Source organism: Etheostoma spectabile, chromosome 14, assembly GCF_008692095.1.
Source record: "Etheostoma spectabile isolate EspeVRDwgs_2016 chromosome 14, UIUC_Espe_1.0, whole genome shotgun sequence".
Lineage (NCBI taxonomy): Eukaryota > Metazoa > Chordata > Actinopteri > Perciformes > Percidae > Etheostoma > Etheostoma spectabile.
In genome coordinates, this window is record NC_045746.1 from 16,276,952 (window position 1) to 16,290,888 (window position 13,937).

The 13,937-nt window shown below is 38.8% G+C and overlaps 1 protein-coding gene across 5 annotated transcripts in view; it reads right to left on the reverse strand.

The window, feature by feature from the left end:
* Nucleotides 1-13,937, reverse strand: part of samd12 (sterile alpha motif domain containing 12) — a 96,590-nt gene that overhangs the window by 49,482 nt on the left and 33,171 nt on the right. For all 5 annotated transcript variants that reach the window (XM_032535282.1, XM_032535285.1, XM_032535286.1 and 2 more), the window contains exon 4: nt 8,791-8,931. In XM_032535282.1, coding sequence (XP_032391173.1) covers nt 8,791-8,931 — 141 coding nt within the window. The remainder of the gene's footprint in view (nt 1-8,790; nt 8,932-13,937) is intronic.

Genomic DNA, 13,937 nt, shown 5'->3' on the forward strand with positions numbered 1-13,937 from the left:
GCTAAAACAGAGACCTAAACACACAGGGAGAAAAGAGGATCTGCAGCACTGCGCGGTACAACAAAAATTAAACCATGTAAATCTATTCTGGTTCAACCTCAAAATACAATTATGAACCTGAAAATGAGCATATGGGCACTTTCATACGTTTCATGCTGTTGAAAGCCAATTCTTGCAAATTTTAACAAATTGCACTTTATACGAGAAATTGTCTAGGCATACCTAAAGTCTACCTATAATTTATCATGAATCTTATTTACTTGCTTCAAGTATTTCTTCATTTTCAAATAGCCCTAAAAAGAAAAAGTGCACTACATTAATATTCGAAGCAAATACAAGACTTTGAGAGTCAGATGAATGCACAAAAATGCAGTTTTTGGCCTTAGACTAATAGAAATAAAGGCAAATTGGATTTGATGGGATATGTATTCTAAACTATTTAGGGTCACTTTCAGAAGTTCCATTATCTCTCACACACACACACACCACACCACACACACAACACACACACACACCACACAACACACACACACACACACACACACACACACCACACACACACACACACACACCCACAAACACACACACACACACAACACACACACCACCACACACACACACACACACACCCCACACCACACACACACACACACCCACCCACACACAGAGATAGAAGATAGATAGATCAACTTAAACTTTAAAAGACAACTGAAAATTCCATTGCCAGAAAAGCCATCAGTACAGTACATGCCAAAATAACATAATGTGTTGCTAGATATCTGCAAAGTAAATTATGTTTCCATATGTACTAATAAGTAAATTATATTTTGGCAGACATGGTGAGATAGTTCCACAAAAATTCTCACATGCTCACACAGCACTACCGAGGGAAGCTAACAATGTTCTCTCTTTAGACCTGTTAGTATTTAACAGTCTTTGATTTGGCTGCTCGTTATCCCACAATCACTAGACTTTAAAATGAAGTGTTAATCTACATGTAGCTGGGGAAAACATAGAACCCAGAGTGCGCAATTCTTTCCTTTTTTTGTGCTTAGCTCAGTCAAGCTTCCACAGTCACTCAAGATCTTTATGTCAGCAAATGCAAGATGGTAAACTAGTTAAAAACCATAAGAAATAGACAGAGGAGGAAATCCTGTTCAGAGGAGCTCTCTGACTGTAGAGATTTCCTTTATGAAGCCATGAAGCAGAGAGATAATTCATTAAAGTGCCTGGAGCAAGGGAAGCAGGGCCTACTAAAGCACAACAGAAAAGCTTTCTTCATTTACTGCCCCGGGGCCACAGTTATCTACAAAAGTTTTGAACTTTTTCACCCTCGGAATTGAAATCTTGACTACAAAATTGGAACTATTGTGACTGAGATTCGTTCTTAAAAAAATGACTGCAGCTCTTGTTATCTTGAAGCATATTTTAATAACGACACCTACACTATGTAAAGAAAAACAACAACACAAAAACAAGTGCTCAAAGAAGACTTTTCATTAATTATAAAAATGGTAATGTTTGCTTCTATATATTTTGCGATTGATTGGCGACCACACTGCAATATTTTTACATTAATGCTACCTCTTCAAAGAATACGCATTATGCTTTTTTGTCTTTTCTGATCTATAAATCTTGATGTAATGTTGTATAGTCATTTTAAACAATACCAAATTGTCAAAATAATGAGGTAAATGGATTTAGATGTGAGCCCTGTCAGCTCTGCCCAGCTCTGAATGCTCGGATCTTAATGTGTCTCATTGACTTTACTGTATTTGTCTTAGTAAGTGAAATGGACTTCCCTACATGGTCATGCTGCTTCAGCAAGGGAAGTTTGATATTGGATAAGCAGAAAAAGATGGATGGATGGACCAGAAAGGTAGTACATTAGCTGCTTGTTAACATTTAGAAAGTACCATAAAAAGGTAAATCATGGATTGGAGCAAATTAACTTCTCATCAACTTCTGATGGACAATAACTGGCACAAATTCACAAAAGTGAAGGAAAGTGAAACTGTGAAGCATCTATGTCTAATTTCTTTCAAAGTTGTCTTCGTCCTCTCAATGAGACTCTGTTACAGTTAATGAAGCATAAACTGCAGGGCCTGTGTCTACATTCACAGATTAGCGCTATGTACTCAGAAAACCATTTTCATAGAACTCTGTCGGCTGTGTAATTTAAGTTTCTTTTAAGACTGATGATTTCACAAGCCAGTAATAGCATATTTACTGGCATAGGAGTGTTATTGAAAACTCTGAAATAGTTATAAGCATGAAATTGAATATAGAAGAAGAGTAAAATGAGATTTTATTTTTTTCTGAGAAGTGGAGAAATGTAACGGCTTAATGGCTTCCAATCTTTGTATTAGAATTAATTCAAAGAGATTCAGCGCAGTCACTAGAGGCCTTTACACGCAACTATTTGAACAGTTAAATGCCATTATCAGGAAAACAACCTAATTAATCACAACATTCTCATTTCGCCTTCTCCATTGTCTCAAAGTCTGACTTTTTAAGCTGTCAGAGGGGTTAATATGAAGTCATAATTTACTTCCATTTGCCAGAAGAGAGACAAATGCTACTGTTTAACACCCTGCCTTCTACATTTTGTCTCAGGTGCAGAAAGATTTCCATTTGTTTCTATGGATACACATATTGGCTAACATTTAACATAGAAGCTAAATATAAACTGTCCAATGAATGTCAGAAGAAAATAAACGATTTCAAACACGATACCGGTAGGTGTTTGCTTTTTGTAAATGTCTCTGTGTTGATCTTTTGTTAGATGTCCTTCCTTTTCATATTTCCCTTGTTTGTTTGTTTTTAACGTGTTTTATAAAAGATTTTTTTTCTTTTCATTTCCTCCCTTTTGAAACAAAACTGTACCTGGAAAAAGATTTTCAACAAAAGAAAATCTTCCCATTGACTGTCAAAAACAAGGTTTTATTTTACATCATAAGACGCTTTAAGGTTTTCAATACTATTCTGGAATGAAAACTATAACTCCAGTTTTGTTGATAGTTACAATAACATCAGCAGGATGTGCTCTTTCCCTGATGACTTTAGGGAATATGCCAACTTTTAAGATGTCACTTTGATGTACAAATTGTAGTCAACTGAGAATATAAGGCTATTATTTTTGCATTTCCTCGGAAATTGAAAAGTTAAAGTTGGAAAAACACATTTCACCATTGTTGAAAACAATTTTACATTTGAATACATTTTCAAATGATGTCATTCCAGCACTATGACATTTCTATATGTGTGTGTGAAGCCAGCAGAGTTAAAGCTTTAGTGTGTAACTTTTTAAAATTAACGAACATCCGTTACATTCAAGCCATTGCCAAATGAATTGCTAAAGCTAATCAAGACTATTAGCTCCACACAAGTCTTTTATTTCTCTGTTTGGATATGTTCAGACGATTGTGTCGTCAGGCGACTTTCACACGCAGAAACTCGAATAAAGATAATTCCCTCTTCTGAGGAGTCCATCATGTTTTTTTAATCCTGTGTGTCCTCCTTGGCTACTAGCAACTACGTGGAGGAGGGGTGGGGGATGGTGGGGAGCAATGCTTTGGTCACAAAAGGCTTGTATCATGTGGACATTTTGAATTCCTCATGGGGGAGAAAGAAACTGCGTGCAATAGCTTTATGTTGAATGTTATTTTATAAACACATTTTCAAGAACAAATGCAAAAACCGAATGTTTCTTTTCCCCATTGCAGATAAGAATAAGCAAGCTCAAGTTTCCTTCAGTTCTTAAACACAAGCGGGCAAGTTAGGCTTTGTCATGACAGTTTTGACGGATGCGTTTGCTTGGTACTTTTACGAAACTTTTTTTCACTATGTGTATTTTTCATGTCAAGATTCTGCGTGCAATCAATGTTAACAGCAGTATTGATGTCATGTGCGTTTAGTGTCCAAACTCGATTCAATGTTATAGGTAATAATGGGGCAGGGCCATCACAGAAAAAAAGAAAATTAAACGAAGAAATAAACTAAAAGCTAAAAGGGAAAGTCACAGACGACGGTCTGGCTTTCCACAAATGGAGACAATTACAGGATGTAAGTGATTCAAAACTACCCTGAATTGGCTCTCAGGTATGTAATGTAATGTGGCTGTAAGTCAGTAGCCTACATTAAATAAAGTCCTCCGCCCATTAAGCGCCCAGTTATTGTTTCGTTTCAGTCCTTTGTGTTTGTGTTGTATTTTCTATCCCTTGTCCCCCTGTAGTTGTGTAAAGCGTCCTTGGGTTTCATGAAATGCGCTATGTCATTCTAAGTTGTTATAATGTTGGTTGCAATAACAATCTCTTACTGCTTTGGCTCGTGACACTGTGCCAGTGAAACCCAGTTTAGCTCATGGTACATCCAAAGTGGGCGTAGCTAACTGTATGCAACACCTGAAATTCAATGAAGCATCTGTAACGTATTGTTTTATTGTAAATGAATGATCTTCTGTCTGAGCAAAACATTCATCGCAACTATGTGACCTCTCAGTAACGCTAACTACAGCACAGTAAAGAAAAGACCTCAGGTGTGATAAAAACACTACCGCTTTTGTCCAAAGCGGCCGCTAGAATCAACACAAACATTTTTTTTTGTAACTTCCTAAAAATGACAATTCAACAAGCATGCACATTTAAAGCAGTGATTGAGCTAATTGTGTAGATATGAGAAAGTAATCAATGTTTGACCTTCTTTATAAAGCTCTATTATGTCACTCTCCACACAGATACAGTACTTCTGTCATGACTAAGCAAAGGTGTAGTTGTGATTCCTATTTGGAGTGCCTCGGTCCTTTTCGGATGACTGTAAGCAATAAGCGATGAGCCTCCACTCTCTGCCCTCCCCGTGGCAAAGAAAGAGAAATTGAGAAAGAGAGAGAGAGAGGAAATCTAATTATTTCCCTCCCATGGCCCAGCAAGCCTTAAAGGTTAATCACTGTCCGTCCAGCTAATTCTGTCTGGGTACACTACAGTAATTACAACACCTCGCTCCCTCTCTCCTGCTCTCTCGCCTCTACCTCTATTGTGTACCTTGCTCGCTCCGGCGCTCTCCTCTGTGCATTCTCTCATAATAGATAGTGAATGTCTCTGTCTCCCAAAATGTATCATGTTTGTCCGTCTATATAGACACCACCAGCACCCACCCCCTCCGCAACATGCTGGTTGAGAAGAGAAGCGTATTTAGCCAAAGACTCGTATACCCTCAAGGTGTCACCGAGCAGCACAGGAGGTCATTCCTACCGGTGGCCATCAAACGTTTTAACTCATCCCCACTATGTGTGTCGCAGAATGGACATCAGTGGACTAAGAGGCTGCTGAGGTCCTTCTGGATGACTTACTGTAACTGGGCAATTGCATTCATTGTAACTCTGGCAATAAGCACCATTTTGCACACCTAATGCACAGCCAATGTGTACACTGTATTCATGCACATGTTTAAAGGGTACACTTTTTCTTTTTACAGTCATATTAGTACATTTCCACAACACTAATTCCATCATTACAACAGCATAGTACTATCTGTTCGACACTTTGCCGAGGAGTTTTCCTTTTCAACATAAATACTGTTTAAACTCACCAATTAATTCATGTTGCTATTACTTAGCTGTTTCTTTTTTACGGCTGTTAAGCATGAAGGTAAATATGGTGCAAAAGGTGAGCAGAAAAGTAATGCTTTTCATTTGGTCTTTATTAATTCTGCCACTATTTGAGGATTTGCAGAATATATAACTTATATATTGTGTATCAATTTGAATGCATGTATTTCTCGGAATGATTTCCATATGCGACCGGAAGATGTTTTCTAAATGAGTTTGTGGTGTCTTGTAATCCCATGTGGGATAGGCCAAAAATGTTTGGCATAACACAGAGATAAAAATTAAAGTAAACTAAAAACTACAGATTTTTCGTAGATACACTATTTGGATGTCCAGTACAGTACACAGAGCTTTCCACGGCGTGCCTTAATGCAGCACCAGGAAAGACGCCGGACACTTGGGTGAACATTGCTGAGGCTGTGAAGTTTGGGCTGTAGCCGTGTGTTCCTTGTCTTGTGTATATCTGTTTCTGCGTGTGTTGTTTTTGTCTCCCTCCCTCCCATCTTTCCTCTCTATGTTATATTTTATCTATTTTTATTTGGGAGGAGGGTTTCCTTTTCTCACCTCCTCTCTTTCTCCCACTCCTCACTTTCCATTTTCTCCATCTTCTCACCGCCTCTCTCTCCTTTTCTTTATCATCCTACCTTCTTGACACCCACTGTCTCCCTTTCTCCCCACTCTTCTCACCATTTCTCCTGCTTCTTTCTTTCTCTTCATCATCTCATCACCACTACCTGCCACCTTCTTACTTTGTGTCTCTCTCTTGCTCTCTCTGGCTCAGCTTCCTTCTGGTTACAGCAGCATTTCCTTCTAGCAACAGCTCCAGGAAGTGCGTCTTGGGCCTGGAAATACTCCACCATCTCTTCTTCCAATTTGTCACTCCCTGCCAAAAGCCTCTCCAGAAGCAACGGCTTAGGAGACTTAAAATACTTCTGTTTCTTTCTCTTCCTTTTCTGACTGTACCACAATATCAACTTCACATGCATTACATTCGGTGAAACAGTTGGTAAAGACAAGAAACTCCAAACAATGGATATTGTCGATGACTAAGTAGTCAAGGAACGCAGGCTTTAAGTGTAAAAGGTCGGGTTTATTTCCCCCGAAACAAAGATTCACATGCAAATAAGGCAATTACTTCCTATGATGATTCTCAGAAGTTTTTACATAGTTCATGTCATGCAAAACAGCATGTACAACCACTTTTCTCAAACATTAAAAGAATTGATGCTCTTCATTCCTTCTCCTTCACATCTTCTCGTTTACATTTCCACATTTCAGAAATAGTGGTGAAAGTACCACCACTTTTTCAGCCGTTTCTGTCCCTCTGTCCTTAGTCCCCGAGGCCCAGGTGGGCTCTACTAACAGGCTGCTTCCTGCTGAGGCCAGCAGCCTATCGCTGCTGAGGGAAGGTGGGCTGTCGCTTCCCATATCATCAATACAGAGGAGAAAAAGAGTGAAGATGAGACAAAGACCACAAGGAGGAAAGGGATGGGAGGCTGAGCGTCGCCCTAAGCAAAGTGTCATCACTCAGCTAAACTCTCCCTTGCAATCTCTTTCTCTTTCTATTTTCCACTTGCTAGGGGACCAAAACAGTGGCGAGGGATAGAAACTGCATTATTACACTCCAAATGTTTTCCAAGAACATCGCAGAGTGACAAAGATCCCTAGAATCTGTTTCTCAGCCCCTGCAGTAAAGCCCTGCTTGAGAGTCTGTGGGCAGACGGGTGTTGATTAAAGTAGTGGTGGTGGTGACGGTGGTGCACCGGCTGCTAGAATTGCTGAGGAAGAGACAAGGGAAGCTGAGAATCCCGGGTAGAGAAGGAGAAAGCAAGGAGAGCCTGGCTGTTGTTCTGAAACATGCTACAGAGGATGCATTGTGCAAAGTGTGTTGTGCAGACAGCAAAGAAATCAGGGTTAAAGTGAGAAACTGCAAGATGCCACACTGCATGTAGGATACAGGAAGGGGGATCCCTTGTGTGACAAACATGTGCTATAATGAAATGTTAATTCTGTAAATTATATACAGCAAAGTTAATGAGGAAAGATGAATGTTGTTCGAGTCCATTATATATCTTTGGTAAAAGGTCAAATTCAATAGAGCTAATATGTAAATCAGTTTGATGATTATATTTATCTTGTGTGAATATTAGGAAAAATGTATAATTTGCAATAATTATGGTTTGGATTTATACTTATTGACAGTGGTGGAAAACAATAAAGTAACCTAAGTAACTACATTTACTCAAGTACTGCACTTAAGTACAGTTGGAGGTACTTGAGTATTTTCATTTTATGCTACTTTATTCTTCAACTTTTAGAGGGAAATACTGCACTTTTTACTTCAATACATTCATTTAACAGGTATAGTCACTTGTTACCTTATATAATTAAGATTTCACATACAAAAAAATGAGATCAGTTTCTCAAAGAGTCCACTCCCAGGCCACGCCTACAGTTTACAGACAGACTGAGAGTAAGGCATTCAACTCAACTCAAGTGTGTTGTATTGTTATTTCAACTATATACACGAAACAATGTTTCACCGTGGCTCAAACGGAGTTACACATTTTATATATATAAAACAGACTATGTATAAAAAAGTTTTTTTCCCCAGACACACAATAGAGAGATCTCTCGTCTCAGGGGGACATGAGGGAGGGAAGTACGGTATTTTGAAACTACTACCAGGTTTTTACTGATACAAAGCTTAATGCTAATTGGTGAAGTAATTATTTAGCAGAATATTCAATCTCTAAATGACAGCGAGACATAACTGTGGACTTTAACATAGAGTAGTCAGCATCTACTGACCACTCTGTGATCACTTTACACCAAAAGATACCAAAAACAAAATCTGTGCATGACTCTTGCAGTTGCATAATCCATTCTGATTTATCACTTCCTGCGAGCTTTAAAACATGCAGAGATTGCCATGACTACAGATGGCATGCACATACAGTAAATGCTGCCCATTTAATGATTTGAATATTATCAGAATGTGAGAAGTCTGTGTCCTTGTGAATAATTTCCTAAGAGGAATGGATACAGTATGTGCTCTAAAACCCTGTAGTATTTTGGAGCTTGTATGTGCAAGTTATTATGCTGAATGAAGTAGTAGCATTATTGTGAAACTTGTACAGTGTGTTTTTATTGATCGAGATTCCAATGGGTGAAAATGAGTCTACCTTGTGTGAGAAGTTGAAGGGTCCTGACTTCCTCCCGGACACGAAGCTGCAGGACCTGCTGCAGGATGTGCTGCCTCTGGGCTTCCTGCATGATACCCATTCTTTCCAGCTTTCTGTCTGTCAGTCTCATCAGAGCCCGCCCTAAGCACAACAAAATAAATAAAAGTCAATGGAGAGAAGGAGCAGGAAGCCAGTGGTAATTCATTGTGCACAGCTGGAGACACTGTAAAAGGGTAGAGATAAAGCATTTATATCATTGGAAGAACAGAGTGAGGAAACACACACACAAGCAATTGTGGTCAGTGATTACAGCCGCACTAATTGTGCATTGTATGTTGATAAGAGAGCTTGCAACATGTTACTTGCATAAAAACTAATTGTTTAAAAGAACCATTTCCTATTATGAGAATGTCAATTAGTCTTAAACCCAGCACAACTCAATGAAAAGCTCATTCTTCTAAATGCAGCATGCTTTACATAAATATGAGTACTATATGTCCCTTGGCAAGAGTCCCTCACATATCCTTTCTTAATTGCAAATCCTTGTATAAAATCCATAATTTAATCATCCAATCAGTGTCGAAGAGGGGGATTTGAGCTGCTAGTAAAACCGAGCAGAGTAGGGTGTAATTATTAACGCTTGTTATGAGTGCCATTGTAACATGTGGGATGGTAAGCAGATAGGCTGATGATTCAGGGTAATTATAGGAGTTAGGTTAGACCTCCCTTCCCGAAAGCTCCCTTTGTTCCTTTGCCCTGATGACTTCCTGGCCTAGAAATGGGTTCCTACTGGTTGACAGCCGAAAGCAAAGACTACTCCTGATAGCCTCACATTTATCTCCATTTATGGTGAGATCAAATATAAAGCTTCGTTCATTTCTGATGTAACATTTACCATTTTTAAATTGGTGTTCTTGCTCTTATTCAGTGACCCTTTTAAAATAAATACAAGCAGAGAGAAGAGACTTTTTAACTCTATGTCTCTTATGGTGAGAGCATGCCGAGCCCCACACTACCACTTTGCTACCACAGCACAATAGGGAGTTGGGGAACCTAAGTACCCTTAAGTGTTAGTGGTATAACTTTGACTGTGTTAGTGGTATAACTTTGCCTATTTTCTCCCGCCTTTACAAAAGCATCTCTTTGCTCAGTGCTACAGCCAGAAGGGGGTAAAATGTCAAACACAGTTAAGATGCTTCCATGTAAAATGGCTCTGATAGTACCCATTACATGAACACTGGGGAGCAAAGTAGAGTCATAAAGACTCAGAAATGAGAGAAGCATACTAAATGCGGAGATAGAAAAGAAAAAGATTGGTGAGGTTGAAAGACTGATATCAAAGGCTGAAAAGTTGGGGAGAAGAGGGGGACGTACAAATTGACAAAGAAAATCCGACGTACACAATCTGTTATGAGTCTATAAATGTTGCTTGCCATCACTCGGCACCTCATCCTGTAACCGAAAATAGATTGGCATGGCAACAGAGGTTTACTTTTTCTCAGCTTCAGTAATGTCTATCTTAAATAACAGCAGATACAAGAGATGATATATCAATTCTCAATTTTTACATGTCGATACTGAAACAGTGTTTCCTTAAAACTTCTGTGTTGCTGAAATTGGCTTTACGTTTTCATTGTTGTGTTTTGTTTAAATACAAGGAAATGATTCCTGTTATATATATATATATATATATATATATATATATATATATATATATGGGCTATGCATGAACAGATATATACTTCCCACCTTTTGTTTGACAAAAAGTCACACTACCATTCACCGCTTAAAAATCACTGTATTTAAAAAGGAGACGTTGTACTTATTTGCTTTAATAGTAGTAGTTAAATTACTAGTTAATTTAGAAGAGAAATATCACTCTATTTAATATGAAGCAAATCTAGCAGCCAGTTAGCCTAGCTTAGCATAAAGACTAAACATAAGGAAACAGACTGGTTCTTTCTAAGTAAAAATAAAAAACTACCAGCACCTCTAAAGTTCACTATTGCCATATTTCCACAGCGCTGTGTCCACACTGGAGTATGGTCTGGCTATAATACTTATCTATTCTGGTTTTTCAGAAAGCAGAAGGAAACGGAAATCGGCAAAAAGGCATTCATCTGGCGGAATTTCCTGTGGCACCAGAGCAATCCTGGAAATGGAACGTGAAGGATAAAGACTAGGGTTAATAAAACCTAGTTCCAGCTACGACTTAGAATGGGTCATTAAAAGCATTTAGCATGAATATTTTATTCATCAAATGTCTTTTCCTGTGGACATTTTAATACGTCAGACCTAATTTCACTAAAAGCTTAAAACAAAAAGTGCATTAATGCGGGCAGGTAGAGTACCTCGGATGACTGGACTATAAGAAGCTCGCCAAAGACAGCAAACAAACTGCCAGTTCTGGGCAGTGGGTGCCAACACAACGCTCCCTCCAGTCAGCTAGGCAGTATCAGCAGGGTGGAACAGCTTCTGAAAGGTGTCCAAGGTTTTACTTTCTTGCACTGCAGTTCTGAGCCATTGGCTTTGACAATCCCACCAAGTATCAGCTGAGAATTTTTCAAACCACAATTAATACACTGAGCAGTGTAGCATGGCCAGGAGGAGGAGGAGAAAGAAGAGGAAGAGGAAATTGGTCAAGAGGAAATTAATGAGGTAAGAGAGGGAGGGATCCTTGAAGAAAAGTTAAACGTCTAGAAGTGACAGAAAATTAGCTAATCAGCTATAAAAAGCATCCCAAATGACAAAACGGTCTGTAGAAACAAATTATGTCAGCTTGCCGCATGGTTAGTTAGTACAAGATTACAGCGTGAAGATAGAGCGCGGGCCTCAGGTCAACACAAGTAGATGGCAAAAACAAGACATGGCAGACAATCATTAACTCTTGACCTAAAACATATATTCCACTCTCTCACATTGTCACACTGTTGTGCACTCTTCGCTTAACAGCAGGAATGTTAAGGCAGGCCTCTATACACACACACACGTTTAAAATCACTGCAATGTGCAGTTGATTTTTTTTTTTTTTAACTTCATCCCCTTACTCTTTGGTCCTGTCATTGCAGCTTCTTTTATGACAGAGTATTGATTGGACTCAAATTTCTCTCTCCTCTCCCGACACCTGACAGAATCTCATTTCTTTTCTTCTCTCACACTTTTTTTCCAATGCTGTGCAAGTTTTGAGCAAATCTTTTACATTTGGGAAAAATAAAATATGCAACCCTTGTTCAAATACGGTAGAGCATCAATATGTGACAATATGGCATATTTATCTTGCTTACCACCATTAAATGGACCCAAATGATCTTATTTTAAAAAAAATAAAGGAAAACCAACAATTTTAATGGAAGCTTTTAAGTTTAAGGGTTGACAGGTATCTTATTTGGTCAGTTCTAACATTTGCTATGATTTGTTGGTTTAGTGATTTCAGTTAGTGAAAAACAAAAACCTTCTGGGGATAATAATTATGAACGTGTCACAAAGTCACCGGTGTCAGTTTAAACAAGCTTTGCCTCTAAAGCTCAATTCATGTAACTGGAGTCTGAGTATCCTTATAAAATCCCTTGTTAAATTTGCTTCCATCAGGGCAGAGGTTTCCCAGATGGGGCATGTTAAATAAGTGTTATTTAGCCATTTTACCAGCTGTGTATGCATCAAGGTGTTTCCCCCCTGTAGTATTTATTTTTGACTGCCACCTGTACTTAAATTGGCCCTGTGGGCACATCAAACCTTTAAGCTAATGTACTGTAATCTACAGTACTTATTAAATTGAGCACCAGTTGCTCTGATATTTTATGGCATTTCCTTATTGCTATGATTACATTTGTGTTTTTTAAATTAAATTATCGCTTCTGATTAATGCATATGTTGGGTTTTTGATGAGGCTGTCATGATAAAAAGGGCTCTTTTTATTATTTATTTTGCTGGCTTTTTGGTGGAGTGGCAGCCTGTAACTCTAAGTGGAAGAATGGTATGCATCCAATATCACATTGTATTAGGAAAATCTGTTTCCATCAGTTTTTATCACATCTTCTCTTAAGTTGAAAATGTGCATACAAACAAGTTGGTGGAAAACTACTGCCCAGCTTACAAACTAATCTACATACTGTACACACAAGAGGGTGAGTGGATTCAAACTCACAGGAAGATGAAGCTGCTATTACTAAACTCTCAACAATGTCTTTCCTCAACCTATTCACACAAAATCTGTTTTTTATTGGACACAAGATTTGCTTCAAAAAAAAAAAAAACACTATCAGCTGCATTATTGGCTACTGAATATCTTTTTACAACCAAGCCAAATATGTGAACACATGTATACCGGTACACACATACTTTACAGAAACTCACAAATACACTGTCCCTAGGAGTTAGATTAATGAGTTGTGTGTGAGCAGCAGTGCTGAAGCAGATTAATCTACAACTATAGCCTGGCACAGTCAACCCCGGCTTTGATGAATGGGAGCTTAAAGTACATCTGCAGAAACAAACACACAAACACACATACAGACCCATCAGGGAATATTTGCCAACTGGTCACATATAACCCTGCACTTAATTTTGCACGTGGAGCTAAAATGCTAGGCTAATTATGGCTGTGTGTGGGCCAGCCACAGGTAAGGAAAGAGTAAAAAGGCAGCAGATAAACCCTCCTCCCTCTCAAACTTCAAAAATCCCACTCTTCAGCCTCAACATGTCTTAGCAGCTGTGCTTGAAGCCGTTGATACGATTCAAGAATGAATTCTATGACCACTTCTCTTCAGGTAAATCTTCCAAACGAGTCACACTTATTTCTCAAATCTCCCATGCAGCTGTGTGCCCATATGTGTGTCCTCTGGGGTTGAATGTCACTGAGCTGCATCTGGCAAACTGCACTCTAAACCTGCACTACACTCCATGAAGAACAGAATAACAAGTGGCATAAGTGCTGAGCGCTGGCTAGTAAGTATTCTTCCTGCTGCCTCATGCCATAGGATCCCCCTTAAGAATAAAAGTTGGATAACAGCTTAGGATTCAACAATCTGATGATAGCAAAACATAGACTATGGCAGTCCTGGGCAGACTCTTCACTGGTATTCACTATGGAGCAGCTTGTAGTCCTTTATGTAAATGGTGACTGATTGCCTCAGTAACAGAGTTGCTTG